At 38.6% G+C, this 23,288-nt stretch overlaps 6 protein-coding genes across 6 annotated transcripts; 4 read left to right on the top strand and 2 right to left on the bottom strand.

Moving 5' to 3' along the window:
* Positions 1 to 5,572: 5,572 nt before the first annotated feature.
* On the bottom strand, positions 5,573 to 6,300 carry MONOS_15129 (uncharacterized protein; the record flags this gene model as incomplete). Its single annotated transcript, XM_067867985.1, has 2 exons — positions 5,573 to 5,949; positions 6,186 to 6,300. 2 exons carry the CDS (start codon positions 6,298 to 6,300, stop codon positions 5,573 to 5,575), a joined length of 492 nt encoding a protein of 163 aa, XP_067726519.1.
* Positions 6,301 to 8,185: 1,885 nt separating this feature from the next.
* On the top strand, positions 8,186 to 8,935 carry MONOS_15128 (uncharacterized protein; the record flags this gene model as incomplete). The annotated part of the gene is made up of 1 exon (XM_067867984.1): positions 8,186 to 8,935. The coding sequence occupies one exon, from the start codon at positions 8,186 to 8,188 to the stop codon at positions 8,933 to 8,935; it is 750 nt and encodes a 249-aa protein (XP_067726518.1).
* A 99-nt stretch (positions 8,936 to 9,034) lies between these two features.
* Positions 9,035 to 9,427, top strand: MONOS_15127 (uncharacterized protein; the record flags this gene model as incomplete). Its single annotated transcript, XM_067867983.1, has 1 exon — positions 9,035 to 9,427. One exon carries the CDS (start codon positions 9,035 to 9,037, stop codon positions 9,425 to 9,427), a length of 393 nt encoding a protein of 130 aa, XP_067726517.1.
* A 1,831-nt stretch (positions 9,428 to 11,258) lies between these two features.
* Positions 11,259 to 12,080, top strand: MONOS_7276 (uncharacterized protein; the record flags this gene model as incomplete). Its single annotated transcript, XM_067877588.1, has 2 exons — positions 11,259 to 11,508; positions 11,713 to 12,080. 2 exons carry the CDS (start codon positions 11,259 to 11,261, stop codon positions 12,078 to 12,080), a joined length of 618 nt encoding a protein of 205 aa, XP_067726516.1.
* A 440-nt stretch (positions 12,081 to 12,520) lies between these two features.
* On the top strand, positions 12,521 to 13,233 carry MONOS_7275 (uncharacterized protein; the record flags this gene model as incomplete). The annotated part of the gene is made up of 2 exons (XM_067877587.1): positions 12,521 to 12,527; positions 12,662 to 13,233. The coding sequence occupies 2 exons, from the start codon at positions 12,521 to 12,523 to the stop codon at positions 13,231 to 13,233; spliced, it is 579 nt and encodes a 192-aa protein (XP_067726515.1).
* Positions 13,234 to 14,849: 1,616 nt separating this feature from the next.
* On the bottom strand, positions 14,850 to 23,003 carry MONOS_7274 (uncharacterized protein; the record flags this gene model as incomplete). The annotated part of the gene is made up of 1 exon (XM_067877586.1): positions 14,850 to 23,003. The coding sequence occupies one exon, from the start codon at positions 23,001 to 23,003 to the stop codon at positions 14,850 to 14,852; it is 8,154 nt and encodes a 2,717-aa protein (XP_067726514.1).
* Positions 23,004 to 23,288: the final 285 nt, after the last annotated feature.

The following is a 23,288-nucleotide window of genomic DNA, read 5'->3' as shown; positions in this document are numbered from 1 at the left end:
CAAATGTCATTCTGCAAACATCGTGTAATTCTGAAAAAAAGCTCATCTGAATGATCTTGTGAAACGTATCAAAATATAACAGTTTGTGTTCTCTTTGAATGAGAAAACGATTTAGTTGAAGGATAACAAAAGCGAAATCGTTATTGGGACGAAGTCAGAAAATACCATCAGCAGCTGCTAAATCAACAAAACAATTTCTCTGACTTCACTCTGTTGAATTTGAAAAGAAGAATATGAGAAATTGATGATGATGGAATACAAAAATTTGATGAATCAGTGGAAGAAGAAGAGGAGAAGGAGAAGAAGGAGAAAGAGGAAAAGGAGAAGGAGAAGAAGGAGAAGGAGAAAGAGGAAAAGGAGAAGGAGAAGAAGGAGAAGGAGAAGGAGAAGGAGGAAACGGATCCTTCGATTCCAACGTTTTCTTCGAAGTTTCTGGCATTTTCAAATTTTCGTTTTTGATAAGCGAAATGTGAAAGAGAAAGATGGCCTGTGGATAACTTCATGGAACGCTCAGAATTAGGAAAAGCTGAGAAGATATATAAATTAAATCGTAATAATAATATTGAAGCTAATAAGGAACATGAAAACCGGAAAACAGAAATTGATGAATTAAAAAATTGAATAAATATCGATTTTAATAAGAAAGAAAAAAAGAATAGAAAAAATAAGTGAATTAAAAATGAAAAACATTTCAATAATATTCACTTTTTCTTCTTCCTTTTATTTATTATCTCCCTCCATTTTCATCCACACCTTGAAATATCTCCGCAATATCCTTCCTGTACCCCAGTTAAAATCACATTCAACGACAAAATCAAAACAGCATCAGAAAACTTTTCTTTCAGCTCTTTTTGAATTGATCCCAACATTTCTGAAGAAAGAGCTGTAAAAACACAAATAGCATTTCTTCAGTCAGTTTTGTGTCTGTCCTTATTCTTTTGACATGTTAAAGTGCAATTCGCTCGCAAAATGTGTCACGTCAAAAACAAAAAACCCACCAAGTCTAGAGTTTTTCCGGATTGCAAACATCTCCAATTGCTTCCTTGAAAAGTGCTGTTTTCCTCTGAAAATGCTGTGGATTGCTTCAGAACTGGACGCTTGAAAGCGTTGTTTTTTTAGGAATGATTGCTTTCTTCTTCTTCTTCTTCTTTGTATTTTTCTTTTTTATTTTCTTTTGTTTCTTTAACGTTGCAAAGCTATTTCCTTCTGTTAAATCTGCTGTTTGCTCTGAAAGTGCTCAATTTTTTTGTGAAATGTGCCAGAATGATTGATTTGGAAGTTATTCGAAGAACAAGAAGTTAAAGATGAAGAAGAAGATCTTCAGGGAATCAAAAATATCGAATAAATTCTATATGAAGATATTCTGCACATTACAACCTCATCCTCTGTTCCAGTGAATAATGCTTTGACGATATTGTCCAAAGACGAGGGTGAGGTGACAAAAATAAAAACTGCTCACTCCAATTTAGGTGATACTATCAGCTCTATTCTCATCGTCTTGTTCTGAAATGAGGAGATTGGTCATTTCAACAATACCTCAAGTTCTATTCTTTGAAAAGGTTTCAGATAGAAATACCTTCACAATATATAGAGAAATATGAAATACATGCATGCTGATATTTGCATATTAAAAAATAAAATTTTGCGTTTCTTTGGTCATCTAATTGCAAAATTTTGTTTGAAGAATTACAAAATCGATTCATCCCTCCGTTGTCTGTTTCCACCACAAAAAATGATATTTCTTATTCAATTGGAAAATTTCATTCATCTTAATATCGTTTTATTAATGAAATTTTCCGCTCAAATAACTCTTTTCGATCATTAATTCCATAACAACGATCCCAAGAATATTTAGCGTTATCTCTTTTCAAAATAACAAATCAAAAATACTAATGCAAATAATGAGGGTGTGATCACACACATTTATATGACAATTTAGAGATTCAATTTTTCTTATATTTCATCTGTCCAAACTTATGAAAATCCAAAATTAATGATTAAAATATCATTATTTTCCGAATGCAATATATTTTTGAAAATGCAGAAAACAGAAAATTCCAAAAAGGTCATTAGTGTGCAGCTGTCGAGTCAATTGAATTCTTGTTTGTTTGCATTATTTATTGATTTATTTTTTGAAGGATTATTTTTCGAGGTGGAGCATTGCAATGAAGATGATAAGAAACACAAAATCGAAGAATTAAATGCATTGATTAAGGAAATGAATAAGGAAGCATTCAGACATGTTTTCACGAAAGAGCTGTTCAATAAAATTGATGATATGATAGAAAAAAAGAAATTATCATTTAAAAATGCAGCTATGCTATTGAAGCAAGTGTGTTGTATAAAGAAATTTAAATGCTTTTTGTTATATTCTTTTGATGAGTCATTATTGGTCAAAAGAATGGGAGATATGATTATTGAAGAAGAAAAGAAAAAAGAAGAAATGAACGAAAAGTTCCTGGTTGATCTCTGTGAATGTTATGCATTGTTAAAAGACAGAACTATTTCAGTACTGCCTTGTGCGTGTGTGCCCTGTCTTCTTAAAGCTGCGTTGAAGAAGGAGGAAAATGAGGAAACTCAAAAAGAGGTGGAAATTGCTTTGTTAGCTTTGAGCGTTAATAAATATTACGTCTGAGCATTTCTATTTTGTTTTTGATATTATTGATATTTTTCTTATTTTTATCAGGAAGATGAAGATGTGTATTTTAAGGAAATAACAGAAATTATCAAATATCATCAGGAGCATCGCAACCTCACTCAACTTGCCTATCAGTCTGCTTTGCAATTTTTGATGAATCGATTTTATTGGGACAAAAGCTTGGAAGAAGTGATAGTGAATGAGCTGCATTTTGTCGGAGAAGCAACAAGAGAATTGGAAGAGCTTATGAAATGTGTGGATTGGAAAAGAAAAAAAGAAGAGAATGAAAGAATAGAAGTGACTATAATCAGGAGATGGATCTATGTATTTTTTGATTTCTTTCACTCATGCAGATCATGGAATGAGGAATTTATTGGACTTATCGGAAGCATTGTTCAGATGTTTCAAGCATCAAGAGATAATCACAATGAAATTCATACTAAATGCATTCATTCCATAAGAGAAGCAGCAAAAAAGAGAAATGTGGAAATTGATGCATTTGTGAACGAAGAAACCATAAAGTTATTTATTGACGAAATGAAACGATCGACTTTGAAAGGTTATACTGTTTGTGGTTGCTTGGATTTCTTTTTGAATGTATCAAAAAGATTGAAAGAAAAGACGTTTCGCAAAGCTGGAAAAGAGAGAAAAAAGGCTTCCAAAAGGAAGATATTTGAAAAGATGGAAGAAGAAGGATATGAAGATTGCGTTGAGAGTTTTCATAAAACTTTAGATGTTTTGAAAAGACCAATTTGGGGAAATGAATTATCGTTGAATATTTCTGATTATTTTGTGAATATTTGATAAAATGAGATATTGTTCGCTTTGCACGTCTGAATTTCATCAAAGTGAAATTTTGAATCATTTTTCAAATTTTGCAACAAAAGCAAATTTAATAAAAATTTTTATTATATTTTATTTTTCATCTCCATTTTTTGACCAAAAATTGGCATAAGGCAACTTTTAGGGTGCCTAAAAATTAAAAATTAGCTTTATGAAAAAGCTAAATGTTTAAGAGTGAACTTTCATCAACACTCTTTGGTGATGATAATATGTTTTTTTTATCATTTAACTTTTTGGGGTTTTCTTTCTCAAAAACAACTGTCCTCAAATTGAAATTTTGAATAATTTTTTTGTAAAATTAATGAAATAACAATAAAAAGACATATTAAGGTTTTAAAATTTAACTGATCCTTTTTGAAATCATTCTTTCGTTCGAGTTTTGATCAAAAATTTAATCTCAATGGGATTTTTGTTTAAAATATGTTTCTGCAATAACAACATCACAAACAACGTGTATTTTCAGTTTAAGCTCATTTTTTCAAAATCCCATTGAGACAGTATTTTTGATCAAAACTCGAACGAAAGAATTATTTCAAAAAGGATCAGACATTTGTTTATTTGGGCTATTTGGAATGTCAGGGTTGATAATAGCTCAATTTTTGTATTTTTATGAAGTTCAAAAAAAGTCTCGTAAAACTGTAGATTTGAATGAAAAAACGATTCAATCTTTTTGGTGTTGATAAATTGGTTATTATTTACATGATTCATTCAAATTATCTTAACATTGAATTTTTTTTTTTTTTTTTTTTTTTTTTTTTTTTTTTTTTTTTTTTTTTTTTTTTTTTTTTTTTTTTTGTTTGTTTTGTTTTGTTTTGTTTTGCTTTGTTTTGCTTTCTATTAATCTATAAAACGAAAAAATTTGGGAACCCTAAAGAAGCCTCTTGCCTTTTAATAATCCAAAAAAATAAAACATTTGAAAAATCAACAAACCGAAAAATGTTATGATTTCAAAAATAATCACCAGTAATATGGGTAATTCTTTTTGAAAAGTCGCAAATGTTTTATTTTCAAATAAATCAAAAATTTAACATTATGCTCAAATTTATGTTTTTACTCACAAATCTTCTTTAGAATGGATGAAAGAGCATTATCCAGAAATAGATACCATATTAGAGAAGTTTGTTGAATGAAAATAAAAATTTGAGCAAAATATGAAATTTTTGATTTATTTGAAAATAAAACATTTGCAGCATAGGTCTAAATTGTACCAGTAGTGAATTTGACATTTTTTATGAAATTTCGATATATTATTGATTGTCATATTTAATTAACACTGTATTATCGAAAAAATTTCAAAAATCTTAACTTCAAAAAGTTAACAAAAATTATTGATCAAACCCACAAATATATTTGTGTATTTTTCATTTTGTGTTTTGCGATGTATTTGAGCTATGTTTTAATTATTCACTGCATTTATTGTTTTGTTGTTTTTTTCATATCAACTTCTTTTTAAAGAAAAGAACAAATGAGAATATTGTTTTCAATTTTCTTTAAATATTCGAATTGCAAATTTTGAGAAGAATGCATTGAATTACAAATGGAATATTACATCAATTTGAATTAAGTTTTTATTCATATTTTGTAAAATTCATCCACAAGATTCAATTTCGCTCCATCTTGCGACGTGGATGTTCCAATTTGAGCTTTGCTTGTTGAAGGCGCCAACTCAATCTTCATCGCTCCTCCATTCCCATTCGCGCACTCACATCCTTCCATCGTTGTATTCCACCACACAAATGTTTCTCCTCCCTTCTCTGTCTTTGACATCACAACACTATCTTAACCTGTTCGACTCACATTTCGAATCGTCACATTCGCCAAAACACTTTCTCCAAATTTAAATCCTACCAAATGTGGTTCTGCAAATAACGATTGGCTCATTTTCATATTTTTTATCTCAACATCAACCATCTTTAATTGCTTCAGAGCCACTTCAAACACAGACGATGAGATTCCTCTCCCTCCTGTTGTGGAAGAACTGATCAGCACATCTTCCAATGAAAGTGATCCGCTTCCATCAGACACCACAAACACACTCGGCGATGGACTTCTCATCGAGTTGTGGTCGATCCCCACATGCCCCACCTCCAGTTAACCAGAAGATATGCTGAACAGAGTAGTTGCAGGCGAAGAAAGTGCACTTGTCCCAATTTCACTCACTTCTTTCCCTCTCCCAACAACAGAAATCTTCTTTTCCCCAACACTTATTGTCTTCTCTTCACTCCCTTGCCTCCCACCCTGTTCTGTGATCAAAGTGATCAGCTTCCCCATGCTCGACACCACTGCATGCCCCACTGTCTTGAACGGCGCAGACTCGTTCATCCCACACAGATTGTTTGTTTCATTTTCACTCGCTCCGTCACACCTGTCTTTCATCCCTTCATTCAGCCAATCCCACTTTTCTGTGTGCTGAAATGTCCAACTTGTTGAACTCGATTCAATATATCCATGGCACACTCTCTGATCATCTGTTTTTGTTGTGTAACATTCATGGAACGGATTCCCAGAATCCAAATATAAATTTTAATTATCTAAGTATATCATATCGTGCCCATTTGGATTGGCTGCATTTCTTCATTTGCCTTTATGATAGAACAAAAAATAACAATTAATAACATCATTTCGTGATGGTTGTCTGTATGGATATAACTCCAATCCTCCTCCCTCTCTTAATGCTGAACATGAAATAAATTGAACACTGCACATTTTAAATTGCGTGATTGGAATGTTTGCACAACGCATTCCTCCACCATCATTTCCAGTAACCGAGCATGAAGTGAAACTGCAGTCAAACACACACGCGCTCTCCCCTTCTCCATTTTCTGTTGGAATGCATCCTATTCCCGAAACCTGAAAAGATTCAAAAAGAAGTCCTCCTCCATAGCCATTTGCTTTTCAATTCTGGAATTCACATCTGCTGATCAGAACACATGTTGAAATCGTGTAAACACATGTCCCTCCTCCAATCCATGTTCGAACAGTGCATGAATCGAATGTGTTATTTGCAATGTCAACTGATGAAATATTGAAGCAATTAATTCCTCATCCTGCAAAATGGGCATTGCAGTTGCTGAAAGTGCAATGAAAAACTGAAAATTCTCTATTTCCCTTGTTGTGCATGAAAATAGCCCCTCCACTCGATATCCCATCAGTGAACGAGTCGCTTTCTCCTGTTGTCTTCGATCCACTCCATTCACACCTAATATATGAATTTTCTAAACTTAGAGATCCTCTCTCTTCAAAAACTTCCAATTATCAAATACGCATTGTTCTTCGAACATAATTTGATCACAACTTATAAGAAGCAAGTTGATGAAAATAAATATATGAAATACGTAGGAATTAATATCATGTGAACATAAATTTGGTTATTAAGAATTTTATTGTCACAAAACGTTCATAAAATACGAAATGAAAAATACACAAATATATTTGTGGGTTTGATCAATAATTTTTGTTAACTTTTTGAAGTTAAGATTTTTGAAATTTTTTCGATAATACAGTGTTAATTAATTATGACAATCAATAATATATCGAAATTTCATAAAAAATGTCAAATTCACTACTGGTACAATTTAGACCTATGCTGCAAATGTTTTTTTTTATGAAAAATTCAAAGATTTGTCCCAAACATTTTCTACAATCGAATGATAATTATTCTGCATTATCGTGCAATATTTCATATTGAAATTTAAAAAATTGAAAAAAAATCTTTGAAAGAACTGTGTGGAACAAAAATCATAAAACAACAAATTTTGTCCCATATGCCATATATTCTCACATCGAATATAATCTTCATCGGAAATAGTCACATATTTTTGTGTATAGACATTTTTTGATTTTTCTCCATTCATTTTCCATTGCAAAAAATGATAGAGAAAAATATTTTATTATCACGTTTTATAATTATCATATTGAATTTTACATAGAAAAATCGATTTTTTGAAAAAAAACTCATTTTAACCATATCTCAAAAACGTGTGCAAATAAGTCTATATATCGTAAAAAGACAATGAACATTGTTGTCGCCTTCGAAAAATTAGAATTCACGAATATTTTCTAAAATTAAAAATTTGACCAAAAAATACTTCATTAATTCATTCATTTATTAATTTCCTGTATATTGCAACATCACACATAATTACAAACTGATATTGTTTCAAAAAGATGTGTAAAAACAGATACGATTGTGTCCAATTTTTTCTGCCTGTATTTTCAATTTTTCCATTTCAAGTGAATTAATCTACTGTATCTGAAAAGTTTTTTTTATTAATCCTTTGCTCCAATTCAACGATAGTTATTATTTTTTAAAATCTTAACTTTTTTCGAAAAGAAAATACTTTAGAGATTAGTCTATCAAAAAAAAGAATATTATCAATAAAATATTTGATGTTTCTTTTGACTGAAAAATCAGAGACAAGAAAAGATTTCCATCCAGAAATATATTCAAATGGTTTTTACACTTTTCTGTGCAATACACAAATACAAAAAAGGATGTTTTTGATTTAAGACTATTTCAGAAAAAACATGATAATAAAAATAATCACTCATGAATTTTTGGCTAATTCGCATTGCTGCAGATATTGAAATTCAAGAAGCAGGTTTGCCCCATGATTATTTATATTGTTTATAATTAATGGGTTGTATGAGATCAAACTCTGCAAATACTCAAACTTGTTTTTGATACCATTGTCCGCATTAGAAATGGAACAAGCACCAAATGGATTATCAAACAGAGACTTCGAGGAAAAGGAATTTGATCTTGCACATAAACTTCTGAGAGAAGTTAGAATGATCCAAGAACTTCCGAGAAGCCAAACATGGCCAATGCAATCCGGAGCTACGGAGTTGCTGCCAACGAGGAAAGTGAAGAGGGAACGAGCTAGGAGAAGAAGCAGATCGAGATCGAGCGAGTCGGAGTCGGATGCAAATTTTAGTGATCTGATCGCAAGAAGGAAACAAGGAAAGCGTGAGAGATTACGTCGTACATATAGTCGAGTGATGAGACGGGAAGATGAAGAAGATAGCGAATGGGATTCTGAAGAGCTGGGAGCGCTGCGAGAGAAAGAAGGAACAGAAGACTTTACAAGAATTTTTCCCAGGGAGTGGTTGACACCACGGAGACAAGCGAGCGAGTTGAGGAAGTTCATTGAGTTTTGTAAAGCTGGCTCGATAAGAATGAGTGATGACATATTGAATACATTCATCCCAGAGAATGAGAAGGAGTTTTTTACAGGACACACATACACAAATTGGAATGCGCAAGCCAGAACAGCCATCACAGCAAAGGGGAGAAAAGACACACCAGAAGCGAGCCGAGCAGCTGAACTCCTCCAGCCTGCTCAAGAATCGGGCTTTGAAGCAGCCAAATCAATTGCATTACTAACAGTGAAGGAACAAGAGAATGTGCACGTCATGGAAGAGGAGAAGGAACGACTGAGAGGATTGTTTTGACCCTATTCGCTTATCGCTGACTATATCAACAGATTTAACCTGCTAAAGGTGATTCCCCAATCGGGTTTGGAAAGCGCGAAAGGCTTTCTGGAAGGAGGAATGTCCAAAGAGGTGCCAGAGAACCTGAAAAAACTGGTAGAGAGTACCAGTCTTTTTCGCTCAGAGGGAGATGCAACAGTACACGGTACATCTCCCGACTCCACAACAGGTTACGGGCCTGCAACGTCCAGAAATGGACCCCCGAGAAGATACAGTTCGGGTAGGAGCCCCCAGGGATTCGTATATAGACAGCTCCAGAGAAGGGTATACGGAAGGAGCTTCACAGATTTCAGGGGAAAGAGGAGAACACCCCAGTCTCAAGCACAGTTCGTCCAATCCATTGCTGTGAGGCCAGTTCCAATCACTGGACCATTGCCTCCAGCCGCACAATGGACTCAAGGAGGGAGAGCTATGGAATCAACAGTTGGGGCCACCAAATGGTCGCAGGAATAGAGAGGGAGAGAGGAGAGAAACTAGAGAGAGAAGAGAGAGCCGCGCTTTCCCGCAAGACAGAGATCGATAGAAAGCTGTCGAATTACGAAGGAGTGATAATACTTCAAGGAATATCATTCAATCGAGAGATAGATTCAAGAATGGAACCCGTGAGAGTTTGCGAGAATATCGAAGAGGCACTGGGCCCGGTCGATCGAGAGAAGAGGATAAATCAACGTTCCTCGAGATACCATGAGATGGGAACATGGAGAGAGTGTACAGAAGGAGACTCCGAATATCCCCACAGGACAAGACAGAAGAACGATCGGAAATCCGAGAAGGAGGAAGAGAAGGGAGTCTTGAGAGCTTCTGGGATTGTTATCGAGCACCCAATTGGGAGTGCACGGGAGGGGAGCTCGAGGACTGCTATATTCGATTCTCTCGAAGGAGAATGGAATACACAGATCCATTATGTCCGCAGGATCCCAGAAGTGAGGAGGAGTATGGAGAGTGGACCACCGAAGGAACCACTTCCGGGGAGATTAATGAACAGGCTGAGCAAGTGGAAGAAGATTGGGGGAGACAAACAAGTGAGCCGTGGAATAAGAGCTCGATGGAAAAGTCCCCAGTCCCCAATCTCACTCGAGGAGAGAAAACACAGACAAGAATTTCGGGAAACAACGGAGATGACAAACAATTATTTATCCCTCTTGGAGGAGGAATTGAAGGACGGAGTGGTGAAGCCCATACAGGAGTCGGAGGTGAAGTGGTTCAATCCGACATTCATGGTGATAAAGAAGAACGGAAAGTGGAGAAAGATACTAGATTGCAGGGCGCTAAACGAGGAAGTGCAGGGAAAACACTTCAAGATGGATTCCCAGGAGATAGTGGTGGAACTCCTGGAGAAGAACGACTGGATGACCACTCGGGACATATCGAGTGTATACCAACATGTCAAAGTGGACGAGCAATTCAGTCCCTATCTGTGCTTCAGCTTTCAAAGTCAATGCTATGCTAACAATGGGATGCCATTTGGGGCAAAGGACGCGCCCAGAGTTTTCACGAAAATAATGAGACGGGCGGAGTCATATATCAGAGAAAAGTGGAAAGTGCAGCTAGTAATATATCTGGACGACATTCTCCTTATACACCCAGACAGGGATGCATTGAGATTGATCTCACAGGAGATAGCCCAGTTCCTGAGGAGTCTGGGATGGACGCATTCAGAAGAGAAATTGAACTTGTAACCCACAAGGAGTGTAGAGTTTCTGGGATGGATATGGAACTCAGAGAAGATGGAAGTGACACTCCAGGAGAGGAAGAGAGAGCTGCTGATGGAGGATGTGCAAACCTGGATTGGATATGCAAAGGAAAGGAAGAGACAAAGGACAAAAGATCTTGCAGCACTCCTCGGGAGACTGAATTTTGTGAGGTTACAACACCCACTAGCGAGCTTGTGGATGAAGCGCATGCAATACGTGCTGAGGCAGGCAATAGCCTGCGGAGGCTGGAAGGGAACGGTGACAGTCAGCCCAATGATACTGGAAGAATTAACACACTGGAGGAAAACCCTGAAAGAGAACAGGCCTAGGAGTCTGAAGAGAAGGATCAGATCAGCAGATCTAACAACGGATTCGTCAGAGCTGGGTTGGGGTGCAGTATTAACAATCCCGAGGGAGAACAAAAAGGAGAGAATATTTGTTTACGGAAGTTGGACACCCCGGGAGAGTGCGTTAGCAACCAACGAGAAGGAGTTCAGAGCAGTGTTGAGGACACTAGAGAGAAAGGGAGCGTGGCTGCAACAACAAAAGATAGACCAGATTCGTCTGAAGACAGACAATATGTCCACGAGATGGACAATACAGAAGAAGAAGGGAGCGCCATCGCACATTCCAACACTGAGAGAATTGTTGAAGAAACTGAACAGCCTGGACATTACGATACAAACGGAACATCTCCCGGGAGAGCAGAACACGGAGGCAGATGCACTCAGCCGGATGGCGAGAAAGCCGGACTATGCACTGAGGGGGGAGAAAGTCGCAGAGATATTTCAGACAATCGCACCGAGAACACTAGATATAATTTCAGAACCGATTGCGCCAGTGTCCTGCGGAAGTACTTGGAGACTATTCTCTCTGAAAAGGAAGAGAGAGAGAGGAACACCAGAAGACGACATAGTGCTTGTCCATCCGTTCCTGAGAAATATTGGACAGACCCTGAAAGAGAAGGAGAAGGAAGCTCGGAGGGAACTGACGATTCTGATTCTGCCAGCTTGGCAGGGGCAGACCTGGACCTCGCTACTACAGCCTGGACATTTGACAAAAACCCTGGGGACCTATCAAGAGTGCATGATTCCGGGAACCAAGATGAGAAGGCAAGGCTGGAAACTACCCCCAGGAGAGGTTATAAGCGTTATACTGGAGAAGAGAATATTCAGGGGAGAGACCTCTTCTTAACATGGGGAGAACACGTTGGAGCAAAAGAGATAGCAGCAGCAATACTTAGAAATCAAAAGAGCGAAAGAGATACGAGGAGAGCGCTGCGAAGATTCAAGCAGTTCCTAGATAGAGAGAGCATGAATGAAACAGCCCCTCACAACCAGAGATGCCAAATGGATTATGGCAGAGTTAACCGAAACACTAACGAATACGAACCTCTCAAGTGGAGTGATTAATCAGACAGTTCGAAAAGTGCTGGATTCTATTTATCTATTTAGAGAGACTAAGATTGATGGGAAAGACATAGAAATATTTCTGAAAACTAATGTGTGTGAGAAGCCGAGAAAGGGCAAACGGTACAAATCAATGTGGGACTTAACAAACATCACGAAATGTCCAGAAGCCACCCACTATAGGACTGACCCACAAATCATCCAGAGGAGAGCTCTCATCCTGACCATGATCTTTGGGGCTATAAGGCCAGCGGAGCTGGAAAGAATGAGAAGTGGTACGACGATCAGCTGAGAGAACACTTAACTCACACAGGTACCGACAAAGATGTTTGGAGGGGAGATTATCAAAGTTTTTATTAATAAAAATCCAAACCCACGTATAGATGCTGTTGCAGCGCTCCAACGTTGGATGGATTATACTAAGACGACGTATCAGAGTGAACATGTGTGGTTCGACATAGAAGGGAGTAGACCCGCTAACCTACAGAAGATCAAAGAAGAACTAACGGCTATTTTGAGAGAGAACGAAATTCCCTAAACTTTCACCGCGTACTCTATAAGACACACAGTGATTACACACTTAGCAGGACAAGAAGGAGCGGACTGGAAGGCGATCAATGCGTATGCGAGATGGGCACCGGGTTCGAGAGTGGCCCAGGAATACTATACCGTGTTCCCTGTACAAGATACAAAATGGACACTGGAGACAATTGGAGGCCCAGTTCTCCAGAGGGGAGAAGATTACAAGCCAGATAAGAGTGAAGATTCGAAGGAAGGGACACTGGAGATCGCAGATGCAGATATGAAAGGCTGCTCAGAGGAATTACCCAAAGCGGGATCTGAGATAGGGAAGAAGCTTACGAGAAAGCGATCAAGAGGTAGAAAGAAACTGCCGAGTGGAGAAGAAAACAGAGGTGAAACGACTAAGTCACGAAACTCAGCACCCCGACAACCTAGTCGCCAGAAGACACCCTCCATAATCCCCAACAGCATCTGTGAGCTTACGGGAGAGAAGGATCCAACTCCGCTGAAGAGGAGGGGAAAAGATCGGAAGAGGCGTAGCGGAAAAAGTATTGGGCAGATAGGTAATGACACTGAAGAGGCAAGGGCCAAATCTATGTCGCCTCAAAGATATCCCAAGAGGGAGCGGGTATAGAGCAGGATGTCCGCACCACTTCACGCACGCTCTCAACTCATACGCTGCACGATATTGTGCCAGGAAGGAGGGTTTAAGATCACGTGTACTGAGATAGAAGGGATTTCGAGACTCATTATCGAGGAGCAAACTTGCTCCTTGCGTTCGTTAATTCGCTCAATCACTAATTCAGTTGAAAACAGCAGGATCACACAAATCATGAAAGCATTCGTCACTTAGAAAAATTCTATTAATTTTTTAAAGAAATATTTTTATGTGCATTGAAATTTTTATAAACCTTCCACAAAAACTGACAATATTTTTAACATTCATACTGTTGTATGACAATTGGAAAAAAAATGGACCAATACAAATATTGTTTTCTAACAAAATAAATGAACCAATTTTTTTTATGCTTGAAACGATATGTTAATTGCTGGATCATCATTGTCGAAGTTCATGAATCAATAATGATCTTTTGACCTGATTTGTTCCAGTCTCGAAAAGAACAGATGCAAAAGCCGCTTGATCTTTTTGCATGTTTCTTCCATCCTCAAAAAATAAAAATAACAATAACAAGAAATAATTTGTTTTACTGAATGTTTCAATTTTGGCTCACTAAAAATGAACAAAAATTGAAAAAATTGAAAAAAAGTTACTTTTCAATCAACACAAAAAAACATGCTCAATCTCAAAATGTGATTTACAAAATGCTATTTGACTACACAATGAAATAAACAAAAAGAAACACGCAAAATGTCTCGTGAATGAACGAAAAAATAATAACAAAAATGAGAATATAAATACAAAGTGATTGAAATCATTGAAACAATTTGTGTTGTGATAATAACGCAATTTTCGCTGAGCAAGGAAAATGAAAGCAATAACAGCAACTGTAATTATAACAACAAAAGGATAAAGTGGAAATACATATTTCATTAATCAAAATGAAGATAAAATTCACAGAATGTGTGAATGAATGGTCTGAAATTTGCAAAAAATTTTGCTCCATTCAAAAACGAAGAAGAAAAGCTGAATAAGCTCAGATAAATAATGAAGAGCAAAATAAGCAGAAACTGAACAAAACAAACAAAAAAAATTTGAGATGAAACGAAATTTGTGAAAAAAATAAGAAATAAGAAATAAGAAATTAGAAACAAGAAACAAAACGAAATATGACTTTTTAAAAACAAAACAAAAAATAAAATTATGATAAAGAAAAACAAAGAATATTTATGATATTCCCAATTTTGTGCACATGGAATATCCTTTCGTGCTTGGCTTTTGTGCCATTCTTTGGCCAAGAAGGACGAGGGTGATGTTATGCGAATTGGCAGGTCTGGCTCAGACAATCGATTTTGGTTGCTGGAGGGCTTTGAGGAAAGCCCTTGGTTGTCACAAGTCTGAGCAAGGATGCAGAAGCACATGGCAGTGCGACTCTTTCGTTGAGAATCGCATGTTCTGCGAAAATGAGGCCAAGAGGAGCAAAATATGTGCTTTGCGCAAACAAACAAACTTAACAAAAAACAAATACAAAATACAAAACAAATACAAAACAAATGTCACTGGCGATCATCGCCAGTGCAATAGTAATTCTTCTCCTTCAAATTCATATTTTTTCCACAACTTTTTCATTCTCAGTTTTTGGTGATGACTATTGGCTGAGCTTCGCTGGCAGTGCTGCTGGCTGAGAAGGCAAAAGATGTTGTGCCTTGCCCGCGCCCGCCGGTCGAGTCTTCGAGGTCGACTGCGTCTGTGAGTGTGAGGACAGCTGCGCCAGGCGGGAAGCGCCCAATGAACTCTCTTTTGAGCTGGACAAGGGAGGGGCGTGCACCAGGCGACTGGGACACACAGTTCTTCACAAGAACAAAGAAGGAAGAGCACTGCACAACCTCGAGTGCTGGCCGCTCTCCGTTCGCAATCTTCTGCTCTGCCACCTCTGCCTCATACTCCCCAAACGGGATTTGCAGAGTCAGGCACTCCCACAGCATCATCCCAATCGAGAACGAGACTGATTCTTTTGTCGCTCCCATGTTCTTGTTCATCAGCAGCTCAGGTGCCTTCCACCTCAGACACTCTTTTTTGAAGCTATCCTCATCCTCAAATGCTGATGAGGGAAGAGAGTCACTTTCATCATCATCGTCATCACTGACAGATGTCACAACTGTTGATGAAGAGATTGATGATGAGTCAGAATCATCATCTGACAATAAATCAGAGTGCATCGCAATGCAGATAACCATGTGTTCGGAGAACAGCACAATGTGAGGACTCAGATTGGAAAGAGATTGAAGAGGATTTTCCATTTCATCGAATGAATGGAGAGCTCCATTTGCCACCCAAAACAGGATCTGGGCAGCTGTTTGCTCTCTTTGTTGAAGGCTCCCGATTTCCATCTCCTTCTTCTCATTTTTTCCATGCAACAGCATGAACAAAGAATCCCTCAAGTCCACAATCAGCTTCTCATGAGGAGACGAACAAGCCATCGCATCCACCAGATTCGACATTGACGAAGTGGTTGGGCACAGATCTTCACATCGAACAAATGTTGTATCTGTGTCCGTTGTTGAAGTGGATGAAATAGATGGCGATGGCGTTTTCTTCCTTATCTCTTCTTCTCCTTCCTTCTCCAAAGCCCATTCTGGGATCTTATCTGAATCTCTCCCCAGAATGTATTCAGTGGAGTTACTCTCGCTCAAAAGATACTCTTCAGATTCCGAATGAACCATTTCATTTTCATTCATTCTCTTCTTGATCCTTTCTTCATTTTTCTTCTCTGCCTCTCTCTCTGCTCGCCTCCATTGCTCTTCTGGTGATATCTCCATCGTCACCATCTCTAACGCCTTTGGATCTTTTCTGATATTATCATTCACAATAACTTCAAGTTCCTCTGCTCTTCTCTTTTGTTTTCTCCATCGAATTGTCACAACAACTGAAATAATCAGAACAATCAAGAACATCACGACAAGCACAATCACAACCAACAACCAATAAGATTTCCCTTCTTTTCCTCCTTCAACAAGTTTTCCTTCTTCATTTGTTTTTCCATCGCTTTTGTTCTTCAGGATGAAAGATTCAGTGGTTGACGAATCGTCAGATCCCCCAAACAAAATATGCACACTCACCTCGATTTCATCATCGCAACTGCTGATGAGATCTTTCTCCACACTCCCTTCAACTTCTTTTTCTGATAGAAATCCATTTGAATCAAAATCATGTTGTTCAATCTCTTTCTCTTCTCCCTTCCTCTTCACAACTGAGAATGACAGATTGCATGGAAAAAGAAGCAATCCCTTGAATGTCAGTTTCATTCTGTCTGTTAATTCTTTTGCTTCCACACTCTCCAATACAGGAATGAAAAATGATGAATCCCTCTCAGAAACAATCCCTTCAAAATTGCACCCATCATTCAACATCCAAAGTGATGTATTTGGAAAAACTCCGTCTCCTCCTTTCAAACTCATCACATTCAATGTTCCTGAATCTGAACAGATGATGTTTCTTCTCAATGATGGATATCCCTCAATCGATGGATTATTGTTCTCAAATCTTCCATCATTAATTGTCATCTCCCCTCCACTCAATGATATTCCCCCTTCTGGTGAATTTGTGATTGTTGTGTCTTTCATCAAAACAGAACTCTTCACAACATCCACAACAGATCCATCCCATCTGCAAATCTCTTCGCCTCTTCCATTATCCTCATTCCCATCCTTTCCTTCTCTTTCTTCTCCTTCCTCTCCTTCCTCTCCATCAAACAAGCACGATCCAATCCTCACATCCACACACTCACATATCCTCATCACCCTTCCTTTCTTGTTTGTGCTCCGGCATTTCGCAAAGGAACAGTTCAGCACACTCAACTCCCTTTCAGCTCCATCCATCTTCATCACGCTTCCTGTAATAGCCACTGACATATTCTCAAACTTCACTTCCTTCATCTCTGCCTTCGCTTTTCCCCCAACTCGCACAACTTCCCCCTCACACTCGATATTCAATATTCGTGTCTCAGCAATTGACACACAAGATTCTCCGCAGAATGACAGAAGTGGCACAGCTGAATGAATTCCACTGAACAACGTTTCGCTCATCTTCAGCTCTCCACTCTCCACATCAAGAATCATCCTCTCCATCACCAGATCCATTGTTGACGAGCTGAAAATGCACTCTGAAATCTCCAATCTCCCATCCTTCTCTTTCACAATGCTTTCCCCACCCCACCCAAACATCTCCCCAAACACAAACTGGCACCTCTCCACAACACATTCATTCACAAACACCATCATGCTCCTCTCCTCTCCTCTTTCCCCCATCTTCCCACAAAAATGGATTGTCGCCTTCTCTCTCCGAATCGACACCACCTTCACATCCCCAATCACACATCCCTCTCCCATCATCCCTTCCCCATCAATAAGAATCATATTCACAACACTTCGTCCGATGTGTTGCACAGCATTTCCAACGCTCTCGCACGGATTGCTCTGTGCTCCACACTGCCTGCTGTCACTCCCGTTCACACACACAAACACCTGTGAAGAATAATAGAATGTGATCAGCGGAATCAGATCAACATCAACTTTCCCTTCTCCATCGCTCCCACACATCGACTTCTCCCCCTTCAGCGCCTCCTGGCTGAAGTCCAGTCCAAACAGTCTTTCATTCAGCTGCAACTCAATCGAGTCACATCGGATGAACACATCCTTCCCCGCAAACGCATCATTCATCACAAATCGGATGCTCTCCAATCTCAGCCCAAGTGGTGGCATTTCTGTGTTGGAGCATTCCCCATTCGGATCAAGCGCATCAATCATCATCCCTCCTCCCCTTCCATTCCCTGTCGAGCACACACACATCCCAAATGAACACCCACTCACTTTCACCTCCGACTCTCTTCTCTTCATCAGCATCTTCATCCCTCCGCCTTCTGTGCTTCTCTCGCTCATGCACTTCGTCAGCACACACCCTTCAATCACACACTCCATCCCTGATGAGAATGATCCCACACTCATCACACTTGCCCTGTTCTCCAAACATGTGATGTTCACAAATGAGGAGCTGTTCACCCTCACTCTTTGTTTTGCGTTTTCTTTTGCTTTGTTGATCAACATATTTGTTGCGGAAGGCTGAATCAGCGATATCAAACTCCTTCCTGAAATCGTTGTGTTCGAAGCAGACACATTCATCACATCAATCACTTCCACTTCTGAGGCAAACTCCAAAAATCCTTTTGCCAGATTGAATTGAGAAAGGGTGCAATCCTTAATCACCACATCCCCTCCATCTGCGATTGCCAATGAATATTTCGTTTCCTTTGTTGAATCCTCACAAACAAATGAGCATCGCAATATTGAAAGTGACGCTGATGAGGAGGATAATGATTGGATGAGTGATGAATGTTCCCCCAATCCATTTGGCAAAGAAAATGAAATATTGGTGAATGAAAGGCTAACATTCGATCTTATCATTCCCCCTTCTCCTCCTTCACCTTCATTCCTTCCTCCCTCACTCACTTTCAAATTTGTTCCTTCTTTCTCCCCCTCAATTGACACAATCGGAGTTTTTGAAGAAGATGATGATGATAAAAATGAAATAGATTTTTGAAGCAGCCCTGATCCAACAATCTTGACGTGTGATTCTCCTTCTCCAAGTGGTTCATATCTCAGTGAAATCAAGTGGTCAATTGATGAGCATGGTGATTCCGAATACCCACACCCACTGAAGTCTCCTCCTTTCTCTTTCGAAACAAACCCATTTCCACTCCAATTATTCCACAAATACACAACCAATGGAATCACATATCCATCCTCTCCTGTCGTCTTCCTTTCCCATCCACACAACTCATCCAATGACCCCAACTCCTCTGAATCCATCTCCCATTTCAGGTGCTCCTTGTTCACAATCTCTCTCAGATTCCATCCTGAAACAAACACATTCTTCCCGTTCCAAGCATTGCATCCCTCAAATTTCATTCCTTCAAGCACAAATAATTCAAACTCTTCAGGAAGCTCAACAAACATCCCTCCTCCAATTCCTCTTCCTCCTTCCTCAACATCCTCTCTTGGCACTTCACACAAAGAATATTTCACATTTTTCATTTCCAAACTCCCTCCCTTCCCCACTGATATCATCATCCCTCCTCCTTTCATCCCACCTCCACCTGTGCACACTGATGACAAATTGCATTCTTCAACTTTTGCACTTCCTCCTTCTTTTATCTCCACATTCAAACATCCCCCATCTCCTCCAGTTATTTCCACTCCACTCACTCTGCTATTCAAAATCTCCATCTTCACTCCAGCAGTCATTGATATTGGTGATTTCCCGTTCATTATCAATGAACTTTCCATCACAAATCCATCAACAATCAGATTCCCTCCTGTCATGTCAATGATGCTGTATCCTATCTTTCCATCAGTCAATGCCCCACTTTCAAATGAGACTGAACAGTTCGTCACACTGAGTGTTGATGTTGAGTGAATGAATGCACTTCTCCTCGAATTCATCTGACCTTTCACAACAAATGATAGTCTCCTCATTGTCAATGAACTCGAACTTCCAACAAGCCAATCTTGTGTGGATAATCCTCTATCGCTCACATTCACCTGTATCCTCTCCCCTTCCTCTGATGACGATGTTATTCTGCCTGAAATTATCACATCAAATGAAGAGAATTCAATTTCTTCATTTATTGACGAAGATGAGATAACCTCTATTTCTTTTGAACTTTCACTCATTCTTGAGTTCACACAATAATCAACTGTCAAACATCCAAACCCTTCAAATCCACAATGATTGTGGTCCATCCCATTTCCTCCACTCCCATCAACAATCACCTTTGTCCCCATTGTGCACAAATACACAAACAGTGGAATCACTCCACTTTCATCCCCATTTTCACTCCCACTCAGCCTCAACACGTCTGATGGAATTTCACTTGTGTCAAAAAAGGCGAATGTGTTTGAATTCACTTTGGACTCTAGAAACACTCCACTCCCACAGCCAACAAACACATCCTTTCCATATTCAGCTTCATTCTCCTTCACTTTCGAAAACTCAACATTCTCTCCAATTGTCAATCCACATCCTCCACTCTCCATCAACACAAACATCCCCCCTCCTCTCCCTCCTCTCCCTCCATTATTCTCTGCCTTATTCCCATCAATCACACTCGCTCCATTCACAGCAATTTTCCCATCACCTGTCAAGCAAACATATATTCCCCCTCCATTCCCATTCTCACATACACATTGCTCTATTGTTATGTTCCACACCACAAATGCCTCTCCTGACTTCACACTCTTTGCCACAACCACTCCATCTCCTTCTGTCAGATTCACATTCCGAACTATCACATTTGACAGAAAACTCTCGTCTGAAGCATCCTCTGTTGATGATGGCTCGGCAAACAGAGGTTGGCTCACTTTCATGTTTTTAATCTCCACATCGGTCATTGCCAGTTGTGAAAGTTTCATAACAAAAACAGATGAAGTCATAATTTTCGTTTCAACAACACTCGAAGAGATCAATACATCTTCCAACGAAAGTGAACCACTTCTTTCAGAAACGACAAACACACTCGGACTGGAATCTCTTTCCGAGTTGTGATCAATTCCCACATGAAAGACTTCCAATTTCCCACTCAAAACTCTGAACAATGTTGTTGAAGACGGAGACAAAGATTTCGTCTCAATAATACTTCTTTCCTTTCCTTTCCCTGCCATTCTCATCTTCTTCGATTCAATGGATATTTCTGTCTCTTCATTGCAATGATTCCCTTCCAACAGAGAAATCACTAAACTTGTCTGTGTTGCACTCCAATTGACTGCAATGCCAATCGATTGACATGCGGTTAACTCATCTGCTCCACACAACTTGTCATCAACTCCTCCATCAGCAGCAACAAAACGATAAAGAATTCCATCCTTCAGCCAATTCTTCTTTTCTGTGTTCTGGAGCACCCAGCTCCCTAAACTTGAATAATCGTATGCATAACACATCCTCTGAATATCTGCATTCGTTGTATAGCATTCATAGAATGGATTTCCTGTGCTCAAATACAGATTATAAGCATCAGCATATTGAACGTTATGTCCGCGTGGATTGGTTGCATCCCTGCATTTGCATTCATGAAAGAAAAGAAAACAGCAATAAACTCCATCATCTGGTGCTGTTGTTTTATTCTGTTCCAGATACAACCCTCCGCCATGTGCGGTTGCTGAACAAGAAATAAACTGAATGCTCCTCATTTTGAATTGTGTAGCAGGCATATTTTTGCAAAATATACCTCCACCACCTGTGCTTGCAAGTGAGCATAAAGAAAAACTGCAGTCAAACATGCATGCACTTTCTCCTTCTCCTTTTTCATCCCCAATACATCCTTGTGCTGAAACCTGAAAATATTCTAGAAAAAGTCCTCCTCCATTATACTTTGCATTACAATTCTGGAATTCACATCCGCTGATTCTTGTACATGACGAAATTGATACAGCATTCATTCCTCCTCCATTATAGTTTTGTGCAGTACAATTACAAAACAAATTATTTACGATATGCATAGACTTTATTGAACGGCACATAATTCCGCCTCCACCATAAAATGCATAGCAATTGTTGAATGCACAATAAGAAACAAATAGGATTCCATTTTCCAGATTGTACATGCGAATTGCTCCACCATTGGAAGCATCATCAGTAATATCAGCTTTGCTTCCTGTTGTCTTCGATCCGTTCCACTCGCACCAAATAAATGAATCAACTACATCGTCTGTTGTGTTTTGTCTCCCTGGCTTCAATGGGTTTTCTTTGCTTCCAATGAATTCAATATTTCTTGTCCTGCAACACTCAACGAATGAGGTGTTTGAGGCAGTCAGAGAAGCAAATGGGTTGTTCAGGGAGGGGACAATCCCTCCATCATACACATCACAGACTGATGAAAATGAGCAGTCATTCATCTGAGTGGTGCATCCATATCCAAGAGTAAAAGGATCCACTCTGTGTGTCGGAATTGTTGAAATATTGGAGAAAAACGAATCTGTGAGTGAAACACTCTCAACAAACGAAGAAGACAGAAATGGAGGAGAAGATATGTGGAATGATGAAAAATGTGACGAGCAAACAGAAACGTAACTGGCAGACTGGCCTTTAGATTCCCTCAATTGCGTGCAGAAAAGAGGAGGCATTTGAGTTTGTTGTGCTTTCAAAGATCGAAGTGTCAAGTTTGTAAGTTGAATTTGACTGAAACACAAATCAAATGGACTTATTTCGCTTCTAACCTCAAAATAGCATCCAGAAATCATCGCAGCACTTTTTGCCCTCAAGGTTATTGAACTTGTATTTCCATTTGCAAACATCCCCAAATTCATGCAATGGACTGATGAATTTATCAGAATCATGAGACTCCTCATCTTGCTTTCTTCAATTCCTTCATATGCCTTCTTGACATTACGCACATTTTCACTTGATAAATCTCCTTCAGATATGAAATTGTTTGTGTTTGTGTTTGTTTTTGTGGATTCGAGTCTGTTGTTTTGATTCTTTCTCCATTTTCCTTCCCATTCCTCAGATTCAAAATATTCAGAACTCTTCTCTTTGCACTGGGTGAAAGAATTAATTTCCAACACATTGCAACTATTTTCAGCTTTTGTTGAAGTCGTCGAACCACTTGCAGGAATAATTTGCAAAACATTCATTTCTGGAATAGCTTCAACTTTATCGTTTGCGGCATCCTCGAACAAGCAATGCCCGTAAATAATACTCCCCAAAATGGCAGAAATAACAACTGCTAAATTCATTTTGATGCTGAAAATTCGATTATCTTTTTCTCAAATTTGAAATGTGTTATTATGGGTCAAATATGATCTTATGAAAAAAACACTACTTCATTTAATATCAAATAATATGCTTCTCTTAACCTTCAGAAAATGAAGACAAAAATTTCATGTTTCCAAATGTTATTTTATCTTTTTTTTATTATAATTTCCTTCTTTTGATTTGTCAATTCTCTTTGATTTGGCCTTTCAGGATTTTGTTTTGTGGCAAATCGTTCAATGTTTAGTCTTTGTTGTTAATTTTCACAA

Source organism: Monocercomonoides exilis (assembly GCF_001643675.1).
Source record: "Monocercomonoides exilis strain PA203 chromosome Unknown scaffold25-1336746, whole genome shotgun sequence".
Lineage (NCBI taxonomy): Eukaryota > Preaxostyla > Oxymonadida > Polymastigidae > Monocercomonoides > Monocercomonoides exilis.
The sequence above is the reverse complement of the archived record's forward strand: the minus strand, read 5'-3'. Positions and strand labels throughout refer to the sequence as shown.